Source organism: Diachasmimorpha longicaudata, chromosome 10 (assembly GCF_034640455.1).
Source record: "Diachasmimorpha longicaudata isolate KC_UGA_2023 chromosome 10, iyDiaLong2, whole genome shotgun sequence".
Taxonomy (NCBI): Eukaryota; Metazoa; Arthropoda; class Insecta; order Hymenoptera; family Braconidae; genus Diachasmimorpha; species Diachasmimorpha longicaudata.
This window is the reverse complement of record NC_087234.1, coordinates 4,866,708-4,894,634: the sequence shown is the minus strand read 5'-3', so window position 1 is coordinate 4,894,634 and position 27,927 is coordinate 4,866,708. Positions and strand designations below refer to the sequence as shown.

Genomic DNA, 27,927 nt, shown 5'->3' with positions numbered 1-27,927 from the left:
GGAATTTTTTTGGAAAGAGTGTGAGGATCAGCAGCGGATAACAGGGGTGTTGTTGCTTCGAGAAATTCGCGGAGGAAAATTCAGTAAAAATAGTCTGAAACACTATGAGGTATCTGGAATAATTTTCATTGATTGGAGTAAATAATTCCTGACGTTCATAAACAATATTGTGCTAATCCTAATCATTTCAGGATTTTGCAGACAGAAAAATTTAATAGTGGTAGGAAAATTTGAAATTATAAAACGCATAGAAGCGCGTACTCACCCCTTTCAACATTTGAAATGAGTAAAAGAAATCTTGTAACACGTTTTCCGCTTGCTGATATTAGTGAGTGGAAAATATATGGTGGACATTATTTTCTAATCGATATTACGAGGTAGAGAACTACGATGCGAACCGGTATTCCATTTACAACATCAATTAGCATGGCAATGAGGCATTTACGATGAAAGGAGTCCGCGCCGTAACAAAGAAGAATGATGGACAACGTAATAACACAAAAATAACAACTAAAATGTTGTATTAAACTTGATGGATATGTAGTTGCCGGTAAATGAGATTCGTCTATGTATCCCGGGAAAATTGCCCATTACCCGTCACTCATTTTTCCATGGACAAAAAATAATTACGAATAATAATGAATTTTCATTATGTGCTCAGTTCACTGTTTAAAATTTTGAAGAACGTTCCTTTCAGACCATTTTTGCTTTCGAATTGTCATCGTGATTTTTATTTTGTTATTTTGGATAGGTCCAACATTTTTTCATAACTTTTGTATTGATTGATGCAAAAATACTCGCAAGCTTGTTTAAATATTATATATGCGTTCGCTATTGATTTACCTCCTCTTTATTTATTGTTTTGGTGTTTGTTAATTTTTTAAAAAGCTCTTCTGTTTTTTCTGTCCTTTTTTCCGCCAGATGAGTTTCAGTATGGTAAATCCCTCTCTCTTCAGAAATTATTCTGCTGATCCTCTGCCTAGTCTTTGAAAAAAATTCTAAAAAATTGTACAAACCGGTCTAGTAGTCCCTCATTTCGACTTTTGGTTTCTCAAATACAGCCACAAGTACCGTATATTGAGTACTCGTGGTGAGTTCATCGTTGGACAACAGAATGTTATTCCTGATCCTCGTCTCCATGTCCTTTCTGTATTCTTTCTGGACATCATCCGACATTCGGTGCAAGAATGGGTTCACAGCCATCAGCATCTCTGCAATGAAGTAACTCTCAAATTTATTCTTCAAAATTAAATTTTTCAAAGGCTCAGGGTCAGATCACTTACCAAGCATTGAATCCACAGTTTTGTGATCGTAAATTTTAGTCCGATTGGTGCAGTGTAGTACCTTCAGCCTGGCCCTCTCTAATTGTCTCCGCAGCTTCGTCTCAGGACTCGGACAACCGTAGTGAGGGGGAAAGTATTTCAATGCGTCCTGACAAATTCCGAAATTTTAATCTAAATTTCACGCAAATATACAGAACCAAAAGTTTTGCTATTCACGAATACATTATTGATGGCTCGCAATTAAAACGGCTGTTATTAATTGGGAATTTATAATTAAGTAGCAGATTCGTTATTCTGCATGACGTGGATAACAATGTATAGAGTGGATTTGTCCATGAGCATTAACATTTTTTTTACACCTAGTCGTTGCTCAGTGTTTTGTAATCTTAATGCAATTATATCGGATAATTATAGCGAGATCCAAGAAAATGGAAATATCATCTGGGAACTCTATTTGCACTTTGGATATGGCATATAATTATGAGCGTGCTCCGATAAAGACGAGAGTCGCATATAAATCTGGAAAGGAAACCTTTTTCACATAAATCTATCAAAACCCAGACGTGACAGACTAATCAATTATGAAAATAACGGAAATTTTTACTGAATTTATGTAAAACTTCTGTAAAGATCGAGCGAAAAATTGGATGAGAAAATGGAATTTACCGATAACTCTAGATTTTTTTTTAAGAACTTTAGATCCTTTACCTGCATGTATCCAGAAAATTTCGGATCCGCTTGCTGCTCCAAGTAGAAATCGAAGACGATGTGATGAGAAATCATTAAAACAATCGATTTTCCACCCGGTTGAAGAAGTTCGTAAATGTTTCTCACTGCAACTTCAATCTGTCTACACCAATTGAGGCAGTAGAAAGCCGTTGCGTAATTAAATTGTCCCACCAAGTTTTTCGGGAGATCAGATGTTTCAATATTTAAGTTGATAAAAGACAATCTCTTATCGTCCGCATAATGTTCCTTGGCATACGCCAGCATGGCATCAGATTTATCAACACCTGTGCAACAAAAATAATTTCTTCATCAATAAAATCTGTTGTTCCGGGACTACGGACGAGCATGACAATTGTTAATGATAATTAATTACCGTAGGTTCTTCTTACCTACGACAGCGACATTCTCACCCACGTTAGGGAGTAGGAGATCTTTCAGGACAATTCCGGGACCACAGCCAATGTCAATGATCCTGCCGTTCATTGCTTTGAACTCTTCAACAAATTCTTCGATTACTTCGCGGGCGTCGTGATTTTGGAGGTCCATTGACGCAACGTAAAGCTCTGGATCGTTCATATCGGTAACTTAATAGATTGATGAGGAAATCCTGCGTTTAGAGCACTGACTTATCGAGATAGTGTACTGGTGACAACAACCGCTTCCCGTTCGTTTTTATAATACGCCAGGTCTCCTTGGATGATCCGTAATTGGCAAATAATAAGTGATCCTCCACTTCAACCTATTCAAGGCCGCACTCTTACCCTTCTCGGCACCAGAGAGAATGTAGAATCGACAATCGGTCCAGAGAGATCTACGCCGCGGCGATAGTAGTGGGGACCATTAAAATTCAGCAAACAAGACGAGTTTTTTGCGCAGAAAACGGTAATTCAGAACCACCGAAGAAATTGCGATCATCGAGAAAACCCGTTCAGTGTATAATCGTCTAGTGGTTAATTTGGTTGATTCATCTTGATTGACCATGAGATTGATTATGAGGCGATTTATGAGGCAATTTATCATCACAAATGGGATCGGTAAAAATATAAATAGCAACGAGGTCCATAATAGAGATTGTTATGGTCAAATAGTTTCTACGAAAATGGCTCATACCCCTCTTTGGCTTTATTTCAGTACCAAATAATTCCTCTCTCCCATCTAGACTTTTCTCAACGTTTTATACTGCCCTCACTGGGCAAAGTTACGGCGGCCACAATGAGATTTACAGTTTCGAGTCGAAACACGACTTTAACGAGATTTCGAAATACAATTTGTTTCGGTTAAGTGTCGGTGGGGGCTGAATGCAGAATTACGAATGCTTCCGTACGGCTTTTTTCCAGACCTCAAAACAAAGAGTTTAATGTTGAATGGGAATTGAAGTTGTTTAGAATGATTAATTGTCGATGTGGGACTAAAAATGGAGTAAAATTGGTTTCAGTTACTTCGAACCGATATATAGTTCCATTTTTCTCATGCAACTCGGTGTTTCATTTATTAAATACTCCAGATTCCAATGAAACAATTACATCAATTGGTCTGTCACATTAATTTATATTCAGCCGTTTAGCAAAAATATGAAATTAATATATTTGATAAAATCTTCGATAAACTCCCAGTGGCGACATTAATCGCAATTTTTGATGAGTAATTCCCCGAAATATCCACCTCTTCAACAAAATCCCTTGAACCATTGTCCGCCCCACTCTCATTTCTTTCCCATCATTAATCCCGATCGAAGAAAAACTCCTCGATTAAACCCAGAATTTCTCAATGCATCACCAACACGGAAAACAATTGATATCCACCCCATTCACACTCCGCGCCCCGAGCCCCTCACCCCGCAAAAAAAAAACCTCCTAGACTTCCACCCGGTGCCCCCTCCCCTCTTTCTCCCTCAATGTAAATGAGAAAAGTTGAAGGTAACGCAGATGCGAGAGCCGGTAGCCAACGAAAATGGCTATAACGTCTGCGGTTAACGTTCATTTCGCTTCACCCGTTCGTTTTTTTTTCCCCCCCAGAAAATGTCGGAATTGATTTTTGTCGTAACTTATTTATCCACTTCGACGCAGGTGTCACACGGTGTGAGCGTGCTAATAAACCCGATATCGCCGGAAGCATGAGGGGCGAGGGGAGGGGGAGAGGAGGAGTGAACCTCCGAGGGACCTCTAGAGTGTTTTCCTGAAACACCCTGTAAATATGTCGGGTGTCTCTGAGGATCCGGTGAATTTTTCCCCTTCCCTCCCAATATTTTCCGCTCTCCACAGCTGTGAAACAACCCCCTCACACCCTTTAGCCGTTTTCTATTGATATTTTTTTTTTTGGAAAATGAGATTCTCCTGCTCCCTCCCCAGGACTTTCCCTTCTCTGTTCGATCAATGACGATAACCAATCACTTTTTTCACTCGGAAATTTTTATTTTTCCACAAGTGACGTTTTAAAAATTATCCTCATCCTCTTGGGCACCCCCTCCCGAGGTGGGGTGAACGGAGAAGGGTGGGTGGGGGGATTATTTAGTCCCCACTCCGAGGATTCTAACTCGAAAAAAATGTGGCGGGGTGGGGATTGCGCGAAGAAGGGAAAAGAAAGTGGAAAAATGGAGAGTGGGAGGCGTTGCGCAAGGGGAAGTGCGTAAGAAGTGGGGGGAATGTGGGTGGGGGCACAGGGGGAAGAAAGGCCGTTGGGCACAGGCGCAGGAGTTTTTTCTTTTTTGGTCATTTGGGGAGGGGTGATTTTTTTGGGGATTTTTTGCTGGGGTTTTTCTTGCTCTTTTGGAGATGCCGAGACAGGGTGATATATTGGGTTGTGTGGGGGACTATGAGCCGCGAGGGTGCACAATTTTTCCCGCCGAAATTGTTAATTACTTGGTTTTGCTCGATTTTTGAATGATTAGTGGGGAAAATTTGATTTTAGATTGAAATTTTAGATGTTTTGTTCTCCATTATTTTTCTTGCGAGGAATTTTTAATTGGGAGACTGGGGTGCCGTGAAATCACGGAGCGGGTAAACTTCGGAATAATTAATTTTGTTGAATGCAGTAAATTAATTATCACTCGCGGAGCGCATTGATTTTTATGGAATGAAGCCTTCAGGATAATTAAGGCTCACTTCAGACCCGGGAAAGTTAGGAAATCCTTAATTTTGAGAGGAGAGTTACGTTAATATTTCATCGCTCCCGGTAAAAATTGATTTCGTTAATTACAGAATTTTTCTTTCGTTGTCATTGATTTAATTCGCAATTCTGAAAGGCCATTTGAAGTGACATTCAAACATGACATTCAGATGTGGTGATGTGCACAACATCTCCCTCTGAAATCATCAGAATATTCCGCGATGATTCGAACGAGTCGGAAATTATGAACCAAATAATCCAAGATCAAACCCGAAGACAACAAAAATCAAAGTGCTTATTCACTCCCTCAGCAACAATTTGAAGGACGAGTTGATAATTAAAACCATGTCTCGGCCTGCGGAAGCCGTCAACTGTGACATCACACACGACGGTATAACAACCCATCAGACAACCGCAAAATAGTCCAATGTCTCCTTCCACCAAATGCGTAAACTCCAGCCTAGAATGAAAATTATTCTATGAATTTATGATCGTCCGTTGATCGTTCCCACCCCTGTATTATGTAAAATAGATCGATTGACATTTTTTCCCTTTCCTCATTCGCTGGAGGGAGTGCGGCAGGTCAATCGCACGTCAACCTGAAACCCGGATTTTATTTCTCGTCTTATCAATTTCTCTTCCCAAATCCACTTCTCATTAATGACTGCACTATTCACAAAAACGCGAACCTATCAAAAGAGACGAAAAATTAATGAAAATACCTACATAATGGCGGCAATAATGACTTTAGCATGGGCTAAACACGAGCCAAAACCAACAATTACCCCGTAAACAATAATCGTAAAGCCCAATGAAAATTAAAAATACCGCAACTATTTATAAAAAATGACGTCGAAAACCCCCAATTTGCTATTGGGCAGTTATGAATCAATGCAATATCTCATTGATGAGAGATCGATTTGTAATTTTGTTTACGTAAAAGTGTTTCATATGTTGTGCTAACATTGAATGCATATTGTGATAATTTCAACGGGTATACTTAATCATATTTTCGTGAAAGAGTAGTGGACTGAGGGTGGGACAACAGAAATGGCTGGGGGAACGTGAAGCGTGGGGGGGCGGAGGGGGTTGGAGTTTGGCGATTGGAAAATCTGTAGTGTATAGAGGTATCGCACTACAAATCGCACCATACCGAGGCCGTATTCAATACACAGGCTGTACAATTACTGTACCACATCGAAATTACGATGAAAGGATCGTTGATGTATATAAATGTATATTTCCGTAAGGTGTAAAGAGGTATTTGGCAGGAGTTGGAGGGAGGATTTCAATGAAATGGAGCACTTACAATGCCTCGGGAATACATTCATAACTTAGAAATTGGTTTGTCAATTGAATATAATGATTAGTCTATTTTTACAGTACAAAATTAATTGGTGTTTTGTCCACAAAGAGAGGAGGTTCAATAAAAATAACGGAAGGTCAAGTAAAAAATACCGAACGTTCCCCAAATAGTAGCCTGTCAGTTACATTATTTTTACCGAGCGTTCTGTACTTTTTACTGGTTCTTCCATAATTTATATAGGACCTCTTGTCTCACTTGAGAACTCGGGGAGCCACCAAATTGATATACAAAATTTCGGGTGAAGTCCTGTCAGAAAAGAAAAATAATAAGAATTACGTGAAAAGTCTAAATTAATCTTTATTATAACAGGAGTATTATTATTAATTGACATTACCCTCTTTACTACTGAATATTTATAAAATTAAGCGATGGAGTTAGGATAATTATCAAGCACACGGGCTTCTCAAAAGAAAAATCTAGGAAATCTGAAATTAGTTCTGCGTGAAAACAGCCCCTCTGCCCTCGAAAAATTAAATTTGGGGCATTTAGTCCTAGAATACAATAAATTACCAGAGATGTTAATGACACATACAAAGTGGATTTTTGGGCCTTTCCATAATAATGGATCGTCATACACCGCATAAAATATAACCGTTAAATTCCCGCGATTAGAATTCATTCCGAAGGAAAAAATGAGTTTCTTTCCCCATTGCATTTACCCACCCTCATTCCTCCTTCTTTCCCTCATCTCCGTCGCTTCTTTACCCGCAAAAGGGGTGTATTTAAGGTCCCGACGAGACACGCTTCACCGACCCCTCTTTTCGTATAATTTCCAGCGAAGAGAAATGACACGAGGAGAGAAGGAAACTACGCGAGCGGCTTGGGGTGATTTTTGGAGAGAAGCCGGGCTAGCGAGGTGCGGTAAGAGGCAAAAAGGGGAAGTATGTGTGTGTTGTACATTTCCCCCCACTCAGTTCTACCTAACGCGCCAATGACAAACTCCCGCGTATACTTTTTCACCCCCTTTTCCGTCCGCAGAGCAATCACCCTCCCCCCTGGCATCCCCGCACCCATCCATTTTTCCCCTCTGAGGTACAGCACAGGGTGGCCACCACCCCCTTCGTCCCGCCACCCTCTCACCGCGTCCCCTCCCCCTCCTCCCCCTCGCCACCGCGGGTTGAGCGTCGGCGTTTGCTATCCCAGAGGGTGGACTAAGGGGGCAAATGAGGGAGAGAGAGTGAGAGGTGTGTTGGCCAGGGAATAGTGACTGGCATTGGTAAAGGGAAATGCTCGGTAGTGAAGAAAGAGCGAGTTAAAAGCGAGATAACAGCGAGGGTGGAAATGAGAAAGAAGGGGACAGGGGTGGCTGACGTGTGCGCAGTACGCAACTTTTACGCCAAACTATGGCGGAGCCCCGGAGAGTTGCCTCTGTGCCAGGGATCAATTTCGGAATAACATCCCTTATACCTTCTCGAGCCTTTTACCGGGATCGATATGCTGGGGTCGTTCGGTATCCAGACGAACTATCTCTTTATGGCTCGCGGAGGTGAATAATTAATGCGAAATATTAGGGGGATTGATGTTTTGAGAAGGTAGATGGAGGGCTTCAGGTGGATGATCTTCGATTTTTCAGGGGGTTGAAAATCTTCGAGTAATTTTCATGACTTGGTAGACTCAGCAGTTTTTTATAAATTAATTTTATCACAGTTTGAAGTGGAATAATGGGAAACATTATATTTATTGAATATTGAAAACTCTTTATTGGAAATTATTGAATTAACATTTCGTCAATCATCCAATTGCGGTGCATTACATCTATGAGTTCAGTATCTTGAAAAAAAAAAAATTAAACAATGATTTCAGGATCATTGACTATAAAATTAATTGTCATTGTATGATAATTCTGGATTAAGAGCCGGTGGGGAGAAATTATTTTTTTTTTCGCACCAACAACCTCAACGTGATATAATCCCGCCACCAAAGATTACCCATCCCTCATTAACCCAATCTCGCACATCACGTAAGGGTAAAAAAGACGGTAAAATCAATGATCGTAAAACGCGGTTACGGGGGTTTGGTATCGCCTTTGACGCCCATCACTGGTCCAAGCCATTCCCCTTATACCGATATCCATTGCACATGTATTACTCTGTCCCACTCAACGGATATGGTTTATCGGATTTTGCCACTTTCGATATCCATTCCTGGTATCGCTCATGTACCCTCAACATCATAACATTCCCTCATTTTTCCAAACAACTTCTCATCCCCTCGATCGCCCCACACTTCCTTGGGATCGATGCTCCCCTATCAGGAGAGGAAATTCCCTGAATAATCATCGACCTGTTAAGAATGTTTTAATACAATCAACTGTTCATATTCCTTCAATTTTTTCATCGATCCCATCGATTCAATCGTTAATAACCAGAAAATTCCCAAAAAGTCAACCGCTACCTCCCACCTCCCTTTCCCCCTCCAAACCTCCATTAAACCCCCTGAACACCCCTTTAAAAAATTCTACTCTCCTCCGTAAAATTTGAATTTCACATTGGAAGCGATATCTAAGCTCCCCTCTCCACCTCCCCCTCCCCCCAACCCCATTCAGAGCCGCCCAGACTCAGCTCGCACAGTCCACCTCTTCTCCAAACGTTAAACTCTCTTCGTCCTCCCCCTCATCTCTCCTTCGTTTCACGTCCAGGGTTTGGGTGCTGCGTGCTTTCGTGAAAATCCTCGCGATAAATTATGCCGGGCAAAGGGGGGAAATAAATGACCCACCCTGCCAGGCCCCCGCCTCCCCCACCCCCCCCAAACGCGCTGTATGTGTTTCTGCACACTGGCCATTGCTGACCATAGCCATCTCTTCCTACCTCTCTTTCGTCTGGCGTCGCTTCACCCACACCCACTCACAGGTACACACATATATACACATATACACAAGCATTCACACACAGATAAAACCCCGAAAAACGACGTCTCTACTCTCTTCCTCTTCTCCGTCGCTCCCTCGTCCTTGCACAAGCGGTGTTGCCGGGTTGGCTCCGCGAGGAAAGCCGGCTTTAAAATTATAATGGTACGCGCAATTTTGATAACCGTCCTACCCCCTTCCACACCCTCTTTGATATTTCACTCCTGGTGGTTGTGCAACGGTTCTCTCCTATTTCCCAACGCCATTTCCTCATACTCTTTTCTCTTCAAAAAATATCTCCCGCCCCGCAGAGTTTCGTAGGGGGTGCAGTGGGTGATAGGGGTGTGTGTGGGGGGGAGGAGGGATATATTCGCTCTCTTGCATAGAGTTGCCTCTTTTCGCCCTCATCATGGGCACTGGTGCACGTCCCGTGCAGCCGAGCGACCCTTTCCGGCGGAGTACAGAAGTCACGCTCACCGAGAATTACGTGATGTCGGTATGTGCTTCAGACCCTCCCCCTCCTGCCCCCCTCATCAGCTTTTTTGTCAGTTCACGAAAAATGAGGGGGGAGGGGACAGGGATTTTTAGAGGTGAGGCACTGTATGGGAGGCCTAGGGGGTGAATTTCAAAGAATTTTTCATTCGGAAACTCAGAATTTGTGGGAAATTAAGGGGAACTGGGAATTCAAAATTATTTTTTGTTGATAAAAATTGTAAATTTTAGTGTTCTGGGGAGAGGGGGGAAGTGGGATATTTTCGGAGGCTTATGGAGTAAATTTTCAATAAATAGTTTAGTTCAGGATCAGTCGACTTTTCCATTAGGTTTTTCTCGAACGTTTTTTCTCCGAATGGAGAAGGAAATGCGAGAAGCACAAAGGTTTGGAGGTTAAATGGCGGCCGGACGTAACTTGGAGATATTAACGTTGATGCAGTCATGTGCGAATACATCTCAACCACTGGGATGTCGACGTTTTTCTAGGTTTGGGGGAGGGGAATTTTCTGTGAGAGAGGTGAACAATAGAGGTTGCGCTTGGTACAAGCTTTGTGGAGGAAAATTGCTTCGTGCCTTTGTATATTTTGCGGCTTCTAAATCTCAGACGTCATCGCTGGTGGTGGAAGGTCGTGATTTATGCATGTTTTGAATATGTTGAACGCTTAAAATATTTAATTTCGAAATATTTCCGGTTTCGTTGTACTTGAAAGTCCATTATCTCTCTAATTTTGGGGATCAACCTCGGGAAAAATATTAATTCGCAAAAACAAATTAGAAATATGTATTTCTCTAGCCAAAATGCAGTCATTTCATAGTTATTTTTACTAGGAAAAAATTATGCCCTGAAAACATTTTATATTTCTTCGAAAATTGGGCGTCTGACCATTTCGTCAATTTTCTACTGAAAATCACATCATCTGTACGTGGTATAAACATTTATCCTCCATTTCCGAAAAATTATGAACTACTTCGAGCAATAACGTACATTCATTCTACCAATTATTAATAAAATCGAAATTAATTTACGTTCAGAATTTATTTCATATTTTAATGGAAAAAATTCAAGTAATATTTACACTACTTTAATTTCCTAAAATGAGACTGCAAATGACGGCACATTAAGAAGCAGATTGCCTTCCGCAATTTTCGTTCACGAACTCATATCCGAAAAAATCCTTGACAACACCTAATTAGAATTTCCTCATCAACCTTAATATTTACCCGAATCTCCCTCCAATTAATAATTCACCACTTTCGTTGAATCGTTTCACCCAGGTGGCGAATTCCCTCCCAATTTAACTCCCTCCCCCCATTTTTGTATTTCAAATGGCTATCGGTTAATGCAACCAGAGAGGAGTGAGTCGCAGAGGCAGATATTATATATTTTATTCAGGGCAAATGAGGAGCCAACGAAAAGTCCCTCGGCACAGTGAGGATTCGAAATTACGGCGCACAGATATGAATGCGAATATTCATGCAACGGGGCGCGGCCGTTTATGCCGTACATTGAATATTTATAGCCGTGTGCAACTCTCGTCGTTTCTCTCGGCATTATATACGCGATGCACATATATATATACATTTAAGGATTTTACCTGAATATATTTATGGCGAATTAAAATCTCTTCCACCGTCTCTTCCATGCAGATGAACGAAAACATCGAAAGAGAGATTTTATCTGGAAAGTGAAGAGTCGCATGGGGGTGGGGGTGGGTGTGTGGTACTACGCAGAAAAATATTTGTCTGTGAAATATAATTCGAAATTTCGAGGAAGAAGATTGCGAGTTTTCCTTTGGAAACCTCTTTGCGATCCAAAAAAGTCTTCAAAAGATAAATTTGTCCAGAAAATTTTTAAAGATTTTGCGAGGAATTTGCCTGACAGAGATATTTTTTTTCAAAATTCCTAAATCATCCCCTCATTTTTACTGAATATTTCTCCCTCTTAATCCGTGAAAAATCGCGCAATCAAAGAGCTAAATATTTCCGTTAATGATTCACCTATCGCCTCGCACGTTTATCTCTCACCTTCAGGTGGTAAAAAAGAAACCGGAGGGGGTGTTAAAATAAATCCCAAAACATCAAAAAAACCCACCACAACGGTGCGAGATATTCACAGGGGAGGTGATCGGACGGGGTTTGATAGCGCGAAAGGCATGGAATATGCCGTACATGGGGGGTAAAAAATGGGGTAGGAGGGATGAAAAGAGGGACCATGTGCAGTTTACCTATAACCCATAAATCGACCCCACTTTTCTATTAAGAGACGCACGATTGACTTGCGTTGTTCGGTCTTCCTTCCCTCCCCGATCAGCATTTTTTTTTATTCCATGCTTTTTTTTACTCCTCGCCCTCTCCCTCTCTCTCTTTTATTTTTCTCCCACTGCTGCACCCCACCGCCTATTTTTCCTCACTTTTTTTGCCCCGTGTCTCCCCAGCGGGTGTTCTCTCGCGCCACTTTTCTCTTTCGATTTTTCCCCCGCGCCGCCGGTACCCAACATGTCGGACGGCCCTCGGGACAGTGTGGATAGAAAAAAAAATGATGAAAAAGTAGAGAGAAAGAACTCCGGGAATCGTGCGCACTCACCAGGAGGCCCTCTCTCGGCGTACCCAATGTCGGGGTGGATTTTTTCTGTTATTTTTCGAGGAAAGTGCGAAAAACATGGGAATACAGGAGCGTATCCCCCAGTCACCAGCTCCCCACTGGAATATTTCTATGTAAACACAATATAAGAGTATTTTTTCACACCAAATGATGATTTCGATCTCTAAAATTAAATTCCTGAAATCAAATTGCACGATAATTGGGGTTCTGTCATATTTTCAGCTCTAAAAATGCAAGAAATATTTCCCTCGCGAGCCCTCCCTCCCCTCCATCCTCGATTTCCACCGAGAGAAAGTCATCGAAAAATTTTCCAAGATTTTAAAATGATTTGGATCTGCAACTAATGAGTATTCCATCAATCAGCATTTCTCCACTAATGAAATTTAATTCTCTAGCGCCAGGCAACCCATTGAAAGTTTTAATTTCAATTATCCCCTGGTACATAATTAAATAATTAAATAATCATTGTTAATTTGAAGGAAATAATTCACACTCCATATACTTTCAGAATTACTCACTTTGATAGTTTATATTTTCAGAAACTCATTATATACAAATACCTAATTTTATTTTTTCGCGTGAGAAACATTGTCTCGGTAAAAGTAAATAACAGCTTAATGCTGTCAATTTCAGTATTTTCAATCACATAGTAAACATTCAAACTCCTGCAAATATAATTTTCCATAATTTGCAGTTTGTCTGAGGAAAGTTTCATCATTGACCATTTGTCCACTTGATAAAATTCAATTTCCAACTTCAAACAACGCATCTCAAATTTTAATTTCAATTACCTGCCGTCATATAATTAAACAATAATTTCCAACGTTAGTGAAAATAATTTACCCTGGTATGTTGGATGAAAATACAGAAGAGCGAAAAGTACGTACTTGAGCAATACCCAGAGCCCATTCATTTGCCCTCCGGTACAACTTCCAACATATAACGCACACCTAAAACCCCATATACTCCAGAACTACCCAGAGCATTATACATAGCCCAAGTGCATGGATGAGTTTACGTTATAGGAGAGACGCCGGGGGCCTCATGGAGCGAGAGACCCTCTTAAAATACACCCCTGGGAATGAGGGTGTGCGCGAAAAGGGGGCTGCGAAATGAGGTAAAAAAAAAAATTATATAGAGGAAATAAAACGTCTCGCACGGGCGACGACTCTCGGCTGAGGATGTACGCTCGCTCATTCTGCTGGGGGGGAGGGGGATAGCTATACGGGCAGATGAGAGGGGTAGAAAGTTGAGTTGAAAAAGAAAAGGAAAAAAAACAGCGCCCAGCAACGACGCGGAGAAAAAGACGCAGGTCCGTCCGCTGGATGAAAGGCTGCCACCCCCACTCTCCCCCTTCCCCCTCATCGTCAACCCCTATTTTCAGTGTTATTTCCCGAGAGCGGCCGCCATTGCCGTGAATGGGCGTGGCCTGCGCAGACGCTGATGAAGAAAAATTTTCCACCGACGTAGAGAACGAAAACGACGCGGCGCAACGGCCGCGATTATTAAAGGACAAATTTTTGTGGGAGAAAAAAAAATTCGCGAAAAAATGCAAATAAAAATGAAAATAATGATAGAAAAAAAAAATTGGATTTTTAAAATATTATTTAATATTTTTTTCACCGATTTTTTAAAATTAAGGAGAAAAGTCAGACTTCAGTCAGACATTTTCGATGCACTCGGAAAATGAGTTGAAGTAGAAATGGTAAAGCGAGTGCAGCCGTCGAGTGGTATGACGCAGCAACTGGATGGAAAAGATATTTTTTTTTTAGATGTTCTTTCGGAAGTGATATGCCCCCCGAAAAAAAATTTCAACCCTTTAATTTCGCACGATCCCTCCTCAACCCTCTCGTATGATAATTCGTGGGAGTATTTTAATGTTGGAAAAAAATCCGGAGGCTCAGTGGGATTTTTATTGCGAGACACACGCACTGGAACTCATCCCCATCTTCTCTGCATGTTTTTTTTTGCCTGGGAACTATCCACTCGGGCGGTTTTTTTGGTCCTGCGGAGCTCGTGAGGGGGCTTTTTAGGCGACTTTTCGGGTGGCATTGGATGCATCTGAATTCAAAGTGCCTTGCATTTCATGGAGAGAGCATGGAAATGGGAAGCAGACGCAATTTGGGGAGAGAGCGAATATAGATTTCTATGGAAAGAAAATTTTTCGGTGGCGAAGTGGGAAAAATCGAGGTGATTGGATAGTTTGAGTGTCCATTTGGCTAGAAATTTTTTGTTGATTTTTTTAGTGCATATCATCAGAAGAGTGGAGGCAGAAATCATTTGGCCATTTCAAAAACAGAAAAAAATAATTGTTTGATTCTAAACTTATTTGTACTCCTCCAATTCGCCAATATTTGTTAACTAAAAGATATGAAATAAATGTCTCCTAAGTTATAACATATATATACATATATATATATATATTTTAGAAGCTTGTAAAACGATTTTTTTTCACAAAGGAATTTCTTGAAAATAAAAACGTTGAGCTCTACTTCAAGAAATAAAAAAGTGACTTAAAAAATTTGTTAGTAAACTTTTTCCCGACACTTTCGAAGCGTAAAAGAATATTCAACTCTCCCCCAAGATTGACATATAGTCAAGATAATTAAACTCCTACAAAACCTCACAAAAAACCGTCTGAAATGTTGATGAGAATAGTTTTATCGTGAAAAACTAAAAATAAAAAGCTACTTTATCACGTCTTATCGCAATACCCAGCCGATCTCCTTCTATCTCCGACATTTCCACCAATAGTCCTCCCTTAATCCCCCCGTACACGACGATATTCGTGCTCGAGCAAATGGCGTAAGCCACCGACCATTTTACCTCCACTTCTCCAGTCTTCCTCCTCAGCAACACACCCAAGGGGTGAAACATTCGCACAGACTGCCTCACCCCTCTCGACACAAGCGCATTCACCAACGTATTGGGAGGTAACTCTTTCCCTCACGGCGAGCGAAACAGGGAACGTTTCCGCTGGCGGCAATTTTTTAAAATTAAGGCCGTTAAACCTAATCTCCGTGCCCCGACCGAGACGAGATGAGGGGGTGGAGGTAGCGTGCGAGTCATGAGGCATAAAAACTCACACCCGCCCCTTCTCCACTCGTATTCGGTTAAATCGCTCTCTCCGCCCGCTCATTCGACCCCTCTGAGTTCACCTGGACCTCCAAATGCTCCTAATATCCTCCATTACGACGCCGGTTCTATTCCGCCTCGACAGGAAAACGATTCTTAATTTTTTTCGTTTTAATTGAGGGGAGAAGGACAGAAGCAGAAATCGAAAGCATTATTTTTTAATATTTTCCACTAACAAATTATTTCTCATCAAACGTAGCAGCAAAAATAAATTTAAAAAAAAAGAGGGAAAATCGTTTTGAAAAATGTCTCGTCTAATCAGATATCGAAAAGGACAAGTCGCGATAATAAAGGACACCCCCATTCACCCCAAAAAACCAAGTTTGCCTCCTCCTTTCCCAAATAACTGAACCAGTGCGAATACTCTCCCCCTAGAAAAATTGAATCATTTCTACCAGATAACGGAAACCGCACTGATCGATTAAAAAAATCCCATCCCCAGCTTTACCCATTGTTTTCTTGTTGACATTGCCCTTTTCCCTTTCCGCGGCGTATGAACAAGGGCCAGTTGAGTTTGGCAAACGCGTCGTGATGGTCGGTCCGAGAGGGGCAGGAGAACCACCACTGACAATCAAATTTAATTATCGTTTATTTGTACTCCACGTTTTTAGATCCATCACCCATTACTTTTAATCTACCGCAATCAAAGAGAGCCACAATATCGAGAACAGACGGTAAGAAAAATCCCATCCCCTAAGTTTTTATCCCCCAAAAGATATTTCAAAATTAATCTGTCTATTTCTTTAAGAAAAAATTATTTGAGCCGTCAAAAAAAGGGTGAGGAATCGTCACGTCGCGCCCCCCAGTCGACAATTTCCACCGAAAAGTTACCGCTGTCGTCGATAATGCAGACAATCGACGTTACCCACTCCCCCGGAGACTATTTACCGACGCAACAGTTCTCCCCCGGTGCAACTTGCGCGCATACGTAAAGCGTTCCGGCCATCTTGGAAAAAGCGAAAGCCCCCGAGGTGCTTTAACGAGATATATAGGAAAAACAAAATGAAGGCGCTTGCGCCATCGTGTCCGTTATTGAGCGAGAGAACTCGGTACATCGCCTTTTTCCACTTAATCATCCCCCCTGCGCGCGCAATTCCCAGTACTCGGATTCACCCCCTACTTCCCACCGCCCCTCCTTCAGAAAATACCTCTCCTCCGGCTTTTTTTTTTCTCCGTTTCTTTTTGCATTCTATCACTTTTTTTTGCTGTTGTGCGGGGAAAGGCCGACGAAAAAATGAATAAAATAATACATCCTCATTCGATTTCAGTCAACAGCTGATCGACTCCGATATGGGCGCTACATGTTTCAATGGCATTCATTTGATCGGCCAATCTGTTCCCCGGGATATTGGCAAGATGGATTTCTTTCGTTATTTCAATTTTTTTTGCTATCTGTATGATTCACCTCATCAAATTTCATTTCCCAAAATTTTTTAAAACACGTTTACACGAGTCCATGATTGACAGTTCGTTAATTTTGAAATTTCAAACTATCTTGATAATGAAAATCGAGAATTGGGTGGAAATATTTTCTATGGAAAATTACTAGCAAATCACAAAAAAAAAATCCTATTCATGTTGTAGTTTTAAATTACGGAATTCGACTGAATTTTCGGTGAAACCTGAGTTGTTGCCATGAAATTTATTATTGTGAAACTGTAAAATAAAATAAAATAATTCTATGAGCAAACCCTGGCCGTAAAGAATCCAAATTACCATTTCACGAATGACCGGTTCCTGGGGTCTCAGTATCTCCAAAAAATCGATTCCCTCCACCGGTTGATCCGTCGTCTTAGCAATAATGGGAAGACCGAATAAGGTGCGAAATAAATGAGTAGATTACACCACGAATAACTGAATAATAATAAAGATAATATTGTTATTAGTATTCATTCAGACCTATTGCGTATCGAAGCAGATTTATGAATGAGATCGTTGGGTAACCAACCCGAAGATTCCAGCTGAATGGAATACCTCGGTCGTTCAAGCTCACCACTTGTTTTATTTGTTAACAGATTCAGGTGCATTCTCTCAACATCCAGAAATAATCTATTCAAACCAACAGACAAGAATAAACCGAACATGCCTGAGTAACTGACGAAAATAAAGACAACGCATTCAATTTGCAAATTAATTCAGCTATTGACGGATCAATTGATCGACCGCAGAGTTGATTTATTGATTCATTAATCAGTGACGGGTAAAAATTCATTTTTATCAGATTGCGAACAAACAATACAATTCCCCAAAAACAATATTTAAAATGTGAAAAAATATTCCTCAACGGTTAACTCTCATTAATCATTAACTTTCTATTTTCCAGTATTTAATGAGCCCATTTGATAAACCCACTACCAAATCAATATTGAATTAATAAATTCTATCGTTCCATATTTTCGAGGCTTCCGGATTACTCCACATCACAAGTCCATAATTAACAAATGACCCATTATCAAATTTTTTCTTTCATTTTTCCTTCTTTAAACACCTTAATTCGTTTTTAAGTCGAGAACCCCGGAGGATTTTGATGGCGCATTTATTAAGGGTTGGTATGACCCCACCGAGTTGTCCGATAGCCGTAGCCTCTCCTGCTCGTTCCGCACGAGAATGTGTGCGGTTTATCCCCACCCCTTTCCAACCGTCGTTATATCCCCCCCCCTCTCCCACCCTATAACCCCTTCTGTCGTTCCTCACCCCCGGTCGCCCGCCCTATTCTATTTTCCACCTTCCGTATTCGCCTTCCCTAGACCCTTTCATAGAAAATTGGGGAGTCGAAGGTAGAGGGGGTATTTTAGACCCTCGCGATTAGACGACGGTAGGGGAAGTTAGATGAGCATTTAGATGAAGATCTAGATGATATTTCGAGGGGATATGTTAGACCGGGGAGTGTAGATATTTCTCGGGTGACTGTGTTCGCACGGTTATTCAATAAATGATAGTCGATATTCTGATGGGGTCTTTGATGTTTCCTGTGCGATGTGTCGATTTTTAAATTGTTAAGGATAAATATTAGAGAAAGGGGGGGGGGGAGAATTGGTGACTGGTGTTTTTCAGGCGATGAGAGGTTTTTGAAAGGATCGTGGGGTGAGAGGGGTTTGGTATTAGTGATCTGCGGTATTTTAATCCTCTTAAAAAAATTTTGATGTCACCTTTGCGCTAGTAGATTATTTCGCAGGAGATATCCTGTGCCTCAGGAATATAATTAATGTTTCCATAAGACTCTAGACTATAAAATTGTTAAAATATTATTGAAAAAATTATGAATACGTTTTATTAATTCTTTTGCAGATGACAATGCAAGACACATGAAATCTCTAGCGTAGAGTTATCTCTTATCCGTATTTGCAATATAGGAGTGAATATAAATATAAATAAATAAAGTATGAGCATATGGATGATTCAGAATTATTAGAAGTATCGGAATCTTGACATTTTTTCACGAAAATCCCGAAATTAAAAGTTTGTAACGGACAAAATCTATTGGAAAAATCGGAAAACATCGAGACCTCACAAACAGACATTGACAAAGCCCTTAAAGCCCCTCGGAAGCCGTCTTCGAAACCTCCGAACTATCCTCACCCCCTTGGCAACGGTACGTTGGCTGCATTGCCCATTTTCGCGAATGTGCATCCCACCATACGAGCGAGGCGTCTCTGCTCTCCAACGTTCTCTCGCGACCGGCTCATCGTGCATTATTTAATGGACGGTTTTTCCCTTTGTTCAACGGGACTCATTAACCGGAGGTCGGCCGATTGTACTTTGCGTCATAGCACCACGGGGTAGGCGGAAGAGGAGGGCGAGGGGGGGTGGCGGACGGCACGGGGAGTGTGGGGTGGAAAGCCTTCTACAACGATGCAGACTCTGGTATACGGCGTTACGGGGTTTGCAGTGGCGTCGCTGCATAATGAACAGGACACCCTCTGGTTCACCATGGCCAACTCATCCCTCTCTTTGCAATGCTACTGTCCTCTTGCACACCCCCAGCCCCCTCACCCCTCCCCCTCGCCGCTGCATAGTGTTCCGTTACGTCGGATTGCGTTACGCGTTTGTTTGAACTTTTAGCGAAAAAAATGGAGTGAAAATAAAAAAGATAGAATAAATAAATGAAGGGAGAGGGAAAATATGAGTTTATTTTGCTATCTCTCTTCATGGGGTTTTATTTGTTTCAGTTGATTCTGCGGGATTCGTTTATTTTCACATTTGGTAATGGAATGGAGAGGGGTGAAGGGAGCCAATGGATATATTGCCTTTTTGGATCTTGCAAAAATCGGGAGGTTAATCTTAAGTGACGATTTTATTTTATTTATAGAGTGAAATGAAGGGGGGAAAACGTTGAATGAATAAATTATGGTAATATGTACATATTTAATTGTTAAAAAATCATGATGATAAATAGAGATGTAAAATATAAAAATTTGAATAACTTTGAGTTCAATTTAAGGAGAAAAAGAGAAAATGGAATTTTATGACTTTCTGAAAATTTTTCTGATCCTTTCTATCGGTGGAAGAATTCGATAGATTGAACATCTCCGGGATTTTTAATCCCCGTGAAGCCGAAACATACTCATCGCTGAGTTCATTAAACTCCACACATACCGTTCACGCGGGCGTATGATGTGATCCGAATTATTTACCCCGAGGGTATCTCTCAAATTTTCATCGTCATAATGTGATTGCGTGAATCCCTTTTTTTAACAGTATCATACTGATATTATTATCCAGGCTTTCTGGGAAAAAAACATTACCACAGAATCTGATTATCATTGTAACAAAAATCCCGACATATCCATCATCTGCTCATACGAAATATGAACGTTAATCAACCCAAATACTCCCAACAAAGCCTAACGGTATATTAAATGATGGAGGATGAACCCAACGAGGAACGTTCGTTCGTTTATTCGAATACTGTGCGATGAAACGAGGGGGTAAAACGATACTTTTCGTACTGATGAATTAAAAAAAAATTTCAATGTAAAAATCTCTTGAATGGATTTCCGAATTTTCGAAATCCCAAAATCAGTGATAGAATCTCTCCAATTTCTCCCTCAACAGAGAAAAAGAAATGTAACTTCTCTCACCACCTGTACCTAAACACTAATCCCCCCCTCCCCCCAACGTTGAATATTAGAACCCCGTCCAGGAAAAGCTCTGGTGGTGGTCTACTCGTGCCCAGTCAGTATTAGACACACCATAGCCGCAGCTCATTTGCCAACTCCGGCAAATTTACCAAATTTAAATGCAAAATCGGGGGAAAGGGGTTGGGGGGTGGATGAGGTAGGAGAGAGGTCCTGGTATGTGCGCGAGAGGGCTGAGTGCGAGGGAGATTGAACGGTGTAGACCAACCAGGCTAGAGCCAGCTCCATAACGAGAGGAGGTGAAAGGCAAAGAGGGAAACGACGAAGCACCGGGAAAAGAGGGAAGCCATCCGCACTATACACTAAAAGTGAGAGAGATGGCAAACGAAAGAGAGATGAGCAGGTGCGATATAGAAATGGGTTGGGGTAAAGTGGGTGGAATGAGGGTGTGCAGGAGACTCGAATGCAGTATAGTTGTTGCACGCTTGTCAGCCGCAGTGTGCGATTGGTTCACTCTATACATTTCCAACCTGATTTTCTCTCTCTTCGCTATCAACTTTATCATCATTCTCTCTCCCTCGTCCACGTGCACCATCTCTATTTCCAACCCTATCTACATCAGCTCAACTTTGTGCCATACCGAGTCACTGCGTCTCAAATTCATTCCTCTCGCTTGCACTCACTGGGCTTATCACTCCACTCATCTCAAACTTCTCAACCATCCACCGTAGAAACCAACGGGGGAAATTGGAAACGTCCCCTGTACCTGGGCTTTTCTATGTACTCTCTTTGACCATCAAAGAACCGTACATCAAACTCTCTTCTCACCCTTTACCCCTTTCAAAAGTTATCAAAACACTTTTAATTAACGTGCGTTAGTTTTCAACCGTAAAAATCCAGGTTCTTGAGGTATCTTCAATATTTTCATGGGGTTTGAGGGGATTTTCACTGCCTGCGGGGCTCAAGGTTTTTTTGCAGATAGAGTTTTCGTAGAAAAATATGTGCGGGGGTGCCTGCAGGATCTCGGACGATAGCCTTCTTCGAGAAATTGAATATTTTGGGGTTCAGATTTGTAATTAAACTTGAGAAATTATCAGCAGAAGATAAATCCTTCGAGCGAGAATTTATTCTTTGGAAATTGTTCATCCGTTTGGGGAGATAAAATATGTTAATTTTGACGAATAATCAGGATGAAAATGATGACTGTCAATGCACTTTTATATAGATAAGCTAATGTTTAACAAAAATGTCTCTCAGCGTCTGGAGAGAAAAATTCTTAAAAATTGTAGAACAGTTCCGCATTTGTTAACTGAACGTTCCTTATTTTTTCGGCAAATTCTGGACTTTTTTCTGAAAGTTCACTGAAAAAGTGCATAACGATTCCGCAATTTTTACGGAATATTGTTTTGACTAGCAGATTACGGAGCATCCACGTGATTTTTGAAGAATTTTTCTCTCCGCGCGTGTGGGTTTGTTTTCAATAATGAAATTCCCGTTCGTCGTAATAAAAAAATTCATCAGTCAGTAATTCAACGCATTATTAATTGTATAGTTAATGATGTACCAGAGTACTGAAAACATCCATTCAATTTCCCCAACATTTCTCTTGTCACTGCTATCGTTGTACAACGACACAACGCGCCAATTATTATTCGCATTGGGCACTTGGCGCCGTTTCGTTGTTAATCGATGTCGTTTATTATTCATCGTTCATCGGTTGTGTGACTGGGTACCACTCGGAGAGAGAGGTTACATGATGCCCCTCACCTCTTCTGATCCCACGTTACATCGCTAGAAACCTCCAACTATCGAGCGTTCGTTCACCATTTGCAAAGTGAGATCGCAATAGTGCAAAACTATGACCATGTGAAATGCCGAGTTTCGTTGGTTGGTTTCTAGTGTGGAATAGGGGGGTGGGATAGAATGGGGGTTTGTTTGTTCGACGTGTACTTTCCCAACTACACAATGAGGGAATTTGAATCGTGGGAGTTGTGGAACGAGTGCTGAAGAGAGACTTCTCGTGTCGTCTCGTGCTCTTTAACGCGATATCTCAACTGTACCGTTTCCTTTTTATCTGGTTAGAAAGTGCCAATACAATTTCATATCACCGGTGGTGCATTATATCGCAGGATGGCCGACATCATATCAATGGGGTCTCTGGAGATTCTTCGGAGTGATAGGGGAAAGGAATAATATTTTTTTTTTTCGACAAAAGGAGGTTGTGCGAGAGAACACAATAATATTTTATCTAAAATTTACTAATTGCTCGATACATTTTTCTTTGAAGATAAGAATTCCACGGAGATACCTATTTTGTTATAAAAATAATTGTTCTTACTGCAACAGTCCAACTTGATTCAAATTTCTCTCCTGAAAATAAAAATTTTATATCGAAAAATCAAAAATTATAAATTGTTTACCGAATGAAGAATTTATTTCTAATTCATCATTTTCCGTTAATTAATTCATCCCCTCCCCTTGGCAAAAGAATCGGCTGTTCTTTTCTCATTTTTTTTTTCAGATTCGCTGTTTTTCTTCACGACCTCATCCCGAAAGGTCTTTGTAAAATGACGTTGGGGTTGATGGCACCCAGAGGACAGCCGAGGTTCGTGGGAGACGTCGTTGGAGTTTGAGGGGGTGGCGAATGACACACGTACACGTACACAAACCCACCACCATTGACGATAAGGGGTAGGGGTAGGTCTTTGCCATTTATTTTCCAAGCCCCAGCGAGAGGAAGAGATTAGAATGGGCCACGGCATGCGGGCATCATTAACGCCAACCTTTAACCATCCCACCCCATCCTCTTTACGTCTGTGTGTGTCTTATGGAGGAGATGAGGCAACCCCCCAGTGTCCCTCTGGCTTTATGAACCATTCGTGGTGTGCGACCGCGCCTCCGCGGTAGCCAATAACCACTGAGCCACACTAACGCTGGAATTCTACATTTTTATTAGTATCAAGTGCATTGAGGGGCATGAGATACTGTGATGATAACATTGAACACGTTCGCGGGAGGGAAACAATGAAGAAACAACGGAAATTGTGTATCCCACAGTTTTTTAATCGCTGGAATATGAATTTTAAGCCGGAGAAATCTTTATTTAGATGTTCGTCTTATTGACGTAGACTTGTTTTGTTTTTAAATCACGATCACATGAGGAAGATCCTTAATGGGAAATTGAAAGTAAAATAGAACCAATACTCATTAAAATATGTTAAATTGATAATTCAATAATAGTGATAAATGCCACTGCGTATTTATTACTTTCAATTTATGATCCGCAGTTTTGTGAACGAAATGTAAAAATCTGCGGCCAACGATAATATTATATGTTGTAATAAAACTGTAATTGAAAAAACCGGAGAATAAAAAACTGAAGACGGTTGAATAACGCATAAATTCGCATCTCCCTCAGCATCCGAAACCAGTCCCTCATTCTTCGTAGACTGGTCCAGACCGCCCAGGGGGGGATGCCACTGGTTATCTATTCTTGGAGTTCCTGAAAATGCAAATTTTCGTGAAATGCCAACATTGGACCCCTAGCAGACTCGCCTCGATCTAGTTTTATTCCAGAATGACCGGTGGCTCTGGACCCCACCTGGACTGGCCGGGGGACCCCCAGCCGTCATTCTGGTTTTTTCTTCATGATTTGTCCTTTTGATGTTTTGGATTATACTTCAAAGTATTGCCCCTTTTCAGTTGGTCCAGAGCGTTCTCGGAGGAAAGACCGATCGACGAGATGGGGCCGACCAATTCCGTAAGTACAAGAACGATAATTTACTTCGGAATATTTGATAACTATTCGAGAATCTAAGAAAAATGTCCAAATTTATAGTGAACTATTTTCTATAGATCAGGCTCAAAGTTACGACAAAGTTTGTATTGAAAATTAAAATTTAAGAAAGTGAAGTGTCCGAAAGATCAGCTTCATCGATGTGGAATTTTGTTTGACGTGAAAAAAATTACTTTCTGAAGGGAATCTCTCATACTAATCGATATGAAGTGCTATATATATATATTTCACGTGACAAATGAATATTCTATTGCTCCCATGGATTCGGTTTTGGAAGCAAACAGATATTCTGTTGCGGGAAATCGCAACACTAATCAAATCGCCCCGTGATATTCTGAGTTAATGATAATGAAAAAACACTTGATCTCTCCATCTCATTTTTTCTCACCCGAATACATTAAAATCGAATTAAAACTGTAATTGCATTCTCATCCCCTATTCCACTCGATCAATCGCGCAATTTCTATTATTTAGATTTTTTTCTCAGTCCTCTGTTTATCCATCCATTTTTCGTCCAACAAATAAAAAGAAAAACCAATTGAACTCTTAATGATCCATCGTTAATTTCGGCCCGTCCATACGAAGCAATTCATTTGCCGAAGTGGCATGGTGAAACGGAGTTGAATAATGGAGAAAAAAGTGGCGAATAAAAAAGCCAAAAAGACCTTCAAAAAAATCACCTTAAAGCGATCTAGAGGCGGCACACACGGGTGTCAGTGTTGACTGCATTGGTGGAGTGTGAACGTGGAAAAACGACCGTTCGAAAAAAAAAAAAGTCGAGGAAGGAGAATCGAAAAGACCCGATAAACCTCGGAAACGCCTCCGAGAACTCGACTCGGATGCTGAGCGAAATTCCTCTCGTCGCTTTTACTTTTTATCCCATTTACTCGCCCGCGGGGTCGAGTGTGTCGTCCAGATATATATATTTATCTTTTTTTCCCTCATTCCCCTCGATTAACGTCGTCGAAGGCAATAGACGACACATCGGAGTGATAAAATAAAAGAAGAAAAATAGCCACATGAGGTAAATAACGAATGAGCGTCGGTTGATGCTCTTACGATTTCTCCGATGATATTCGAAAAATTCATCGATTATTAATGACCTGAGTTGAACTGTTTTAGTGTCAGATTCGAGGTAAATTATCCCAAAAATCTACGTGAACTCTTCCGTAAATAATTAGGAGGTTTTTGTGAGATATTAATGCTGGGTATCAGACACTCGGAGTATTGATTCAATTACTTTGCAATTAATTATCCGTTTGTCTCTGACAGATCCATGTTGAAGTGACACGGGTGTAAGTTTCTTTTCCGTTAAGTATAAATAGATGTTTGTTGGGATGCTTTTTCCATTGAATTATTTATAATTACGGGGTTAATTCATCTCGAGAATGTCGAGACACGGTGCATTAATGTTGGAAGTAACGTCGTGTCGAGGAGGGAGAGGGTTTAATGGGATAATTTAAAGAATATGACGGGATATTTTTGGTGACATTTTTTGGGAGTTTGAGGGATTCTTATTTTTATGAGGGTACTCTCGACTGAAGTCCGATAACTCCGGAGTTGGGATATTCGTTCGTCATTTTTTTATATTTTTATGTTTTATTCATTGACGTATCGTCCGTTGATACAATTTTTTACCTCACACAGAAGAATTACGTTAACGAATCATATTTTACGATTGTGGGGAAATAATGGTGGATTAATTCTCATGAGAGAGAGAATAATGAAAATTTCGAATAGGATTTCTTTTCGTAACTTAAATTCACGTTTTTAGCAACGAAAAAAAACCGTCGCTCGTCATATTGGCCTCAAATCTAAATGACGTTTAGCAAAACATATTATTCTTTTAAGTTTTCCTCCGCGTTATCATTTTCCCTAAATTTTCGTCAACTTTTTGCTGCGTCGCCCAGTAAAACTTTAAAATCCAATTGCCCATGTAAATTCCATTTTCTTCAATAACCCCACTACCGAGAACTTCCTCAAAACAGCATGAAAAATAGCACAAACAAAAACTTGCCCTGCACTTACCCTAAAACCTCCACTTTATCTCCGTTGGAGTCCGTAACAGTTACGACCACCTCGCGCAATAGTCATGAGTTAAAACTCCATGTGTGCAAGTGAGATGAGTGGAAAAGAGTGGGGTAAAATGGTTGAAACAAATGAGCGGTGAGCGTCGGTCTTAAATTAGCGCTGGGCGCTAGGGGTGGTTTTCATTTCCACCCTTAAATTAGGACTAAGCCGCGTTTGCCTCTCGCAAGTTTCCACGGGTTTGATCGGATGAGTTACCGCGGCTAAAAGTTACGCCGACGCTGATTAACGTCAGTCCCTTTTCTTCAGCGCATTCTTTTTCTTTTTCACCCTTTTATTCCTGTTTTAACGCTCTCAAGTGCCAACGGAATTCCCCTAATATCGTATAAACGTTGGAGGGCCAGTAAAACAAGAATTAAGGGGTGGGGAAAATGGCAGACTTATTTCATTTCTTCACGCACCATAAAGCGCGGTAAGCGGATTTCAAGTGTTTTATAAATTTTTGTTACGGATCCGACCAATCGGCCTTCACCTTCATTTTTCATTCGCTCATTAAATTGGTGACTGAGTTATGTCCTCACACCTGAGCAAAATTGAAAAATGACGCGATTTTTTCCCGAATGATTATCAATGGAATTTGGTGGGATCTGAAGTCTCAATAAAATCTACATAATAATTTTTTTTAATAAAAATCGATGGACTTATGGCCAAATAGTTAGGTCGATCTCAACTCATCATTTTTGTTGCTATTTCCACGTCGATTATTAGATCAGTTTGAACCAGTTTGGGAAATTACTGATAATCCAATAGCAGGTTTGATAATCCAATGACCGACGACCTTTCCATAAAGAAATTTCCCTCCTCCCTCTCGAGGTCGACGGTGGCCAGTGTTCGGGGGAGGAAATGATAACGTAGAAATTGTGCAAGTTTGTACCGAAAGGTATGAGGGGGTGGCTGGCCTCGTATCCGTCCCTTAGTCGCGGCCATGTTGCCAGAATTGCCACACAACCTCTAAAACTCCAATCCCCCACTTCTATTTTCTCCTCTTAATACCTCCCGCCTAGTCATCTAGTTCCTAGGGTCGAATGGCTGGGGGAGAACGGGGGTGTTCTCTATGTAAATGCAAACCAACCCCTGTCTCCGTACCCGGCGCCTTTCTATACTCCAAAATAACCCCCCTCCTTCCTCTTCGGAGCACGAGTGTTACGGTCACCTCGTTCCGTCTCTCTCACTCCCTTTGCACTAATGGAAACTGGCCAAACCCCCCGCGAACTATAGCAACCCCTAAATCTAAGGCTGGCCCGATACAGTCCGCTTAGAAATTTATTCTAAGAATAATAATTAAACTGCAATTTACAGTTACTCGTTTTTTTGTTTCGTTAATTTTATATTTTTCAAATAATTCTCAGCGTTTCCCACAACAAAAATTTCTCCCAAAAATATTAAGATCATTATAAATAAATGAAAA

At 40.9% G+C, this 27,927-nt stretch overlaps 2 protein-coding genes across 3 annotated transcripts in view; both read right to left on the bottom strand.

The window, feature by feature from the left end:
* Window positions 1-832: 832 nt before the first annotated feature.
* LOC135166891 (juvenile hormone acid O-methyltransferase-like) lies at window positions 833-2,659 on the bottom strand. The gene is made up of 4 exons (XM_064129599.1): window positions 2,402-2,659; window positions 1,992-2,296; window positions 1,284-1,431; window positions 833-1,211 (listed from the first exon to the last, which is right to left on the bottom strand). Exons 1-4 carry the CDS (start codon window positions 2,586-2,588, stop codon window positions 1,021-1,023), a joined length of 831 nt encoding a protein of 276 aa, XP_063985669.1. The 5' UTR covers window positions 2,589-2,659; the 3' UTR covers window positions 833-1,020.
* Window positions 2,660-3,926: 1,267 nt separating this feature from the next.
* Window positions 3,927-27,927, bottom strand: part of LOC135166892 (uncharacterized) — a 125,040-nt gene continuing 101,039 nt past the window's right edge. For both annotated transcript variants that reach the window (XM_064129602.1, XM_064129601.1), the window contains one exon: window positions 3,927-5,577. The gene's annotated coding sequence lies outside the window, so the exon portion shown is untranslated. The remainder of the gene's footprint in view (window positions 5,578-27,927) is intronic.

Bases quoted from the DNA above. Each gene is read 5' to 3' on its own strand.
- LOC135166891 (XM_064129599.1), bottom strand. From the start codon at position 2,588: ATGAACGATCCAGAGCTTTACGTTGCGTCAATGGACCTCCAAAATCAC. The intron at 2,297-2,401 runs GTAAGAAGAACC...TTTGTTGCACAG, and splicing joins TGAGAATGTCGCTGTCGTAG to GTGTTGATAAATCTGATGCC. The intron at 1,432-1,991 runs GTAAAGGATCTA...GGAATTTGTCAG, and splicing joins AATTTTCTGGATACATGCAG to GACGCATTGAAATACTTTCC.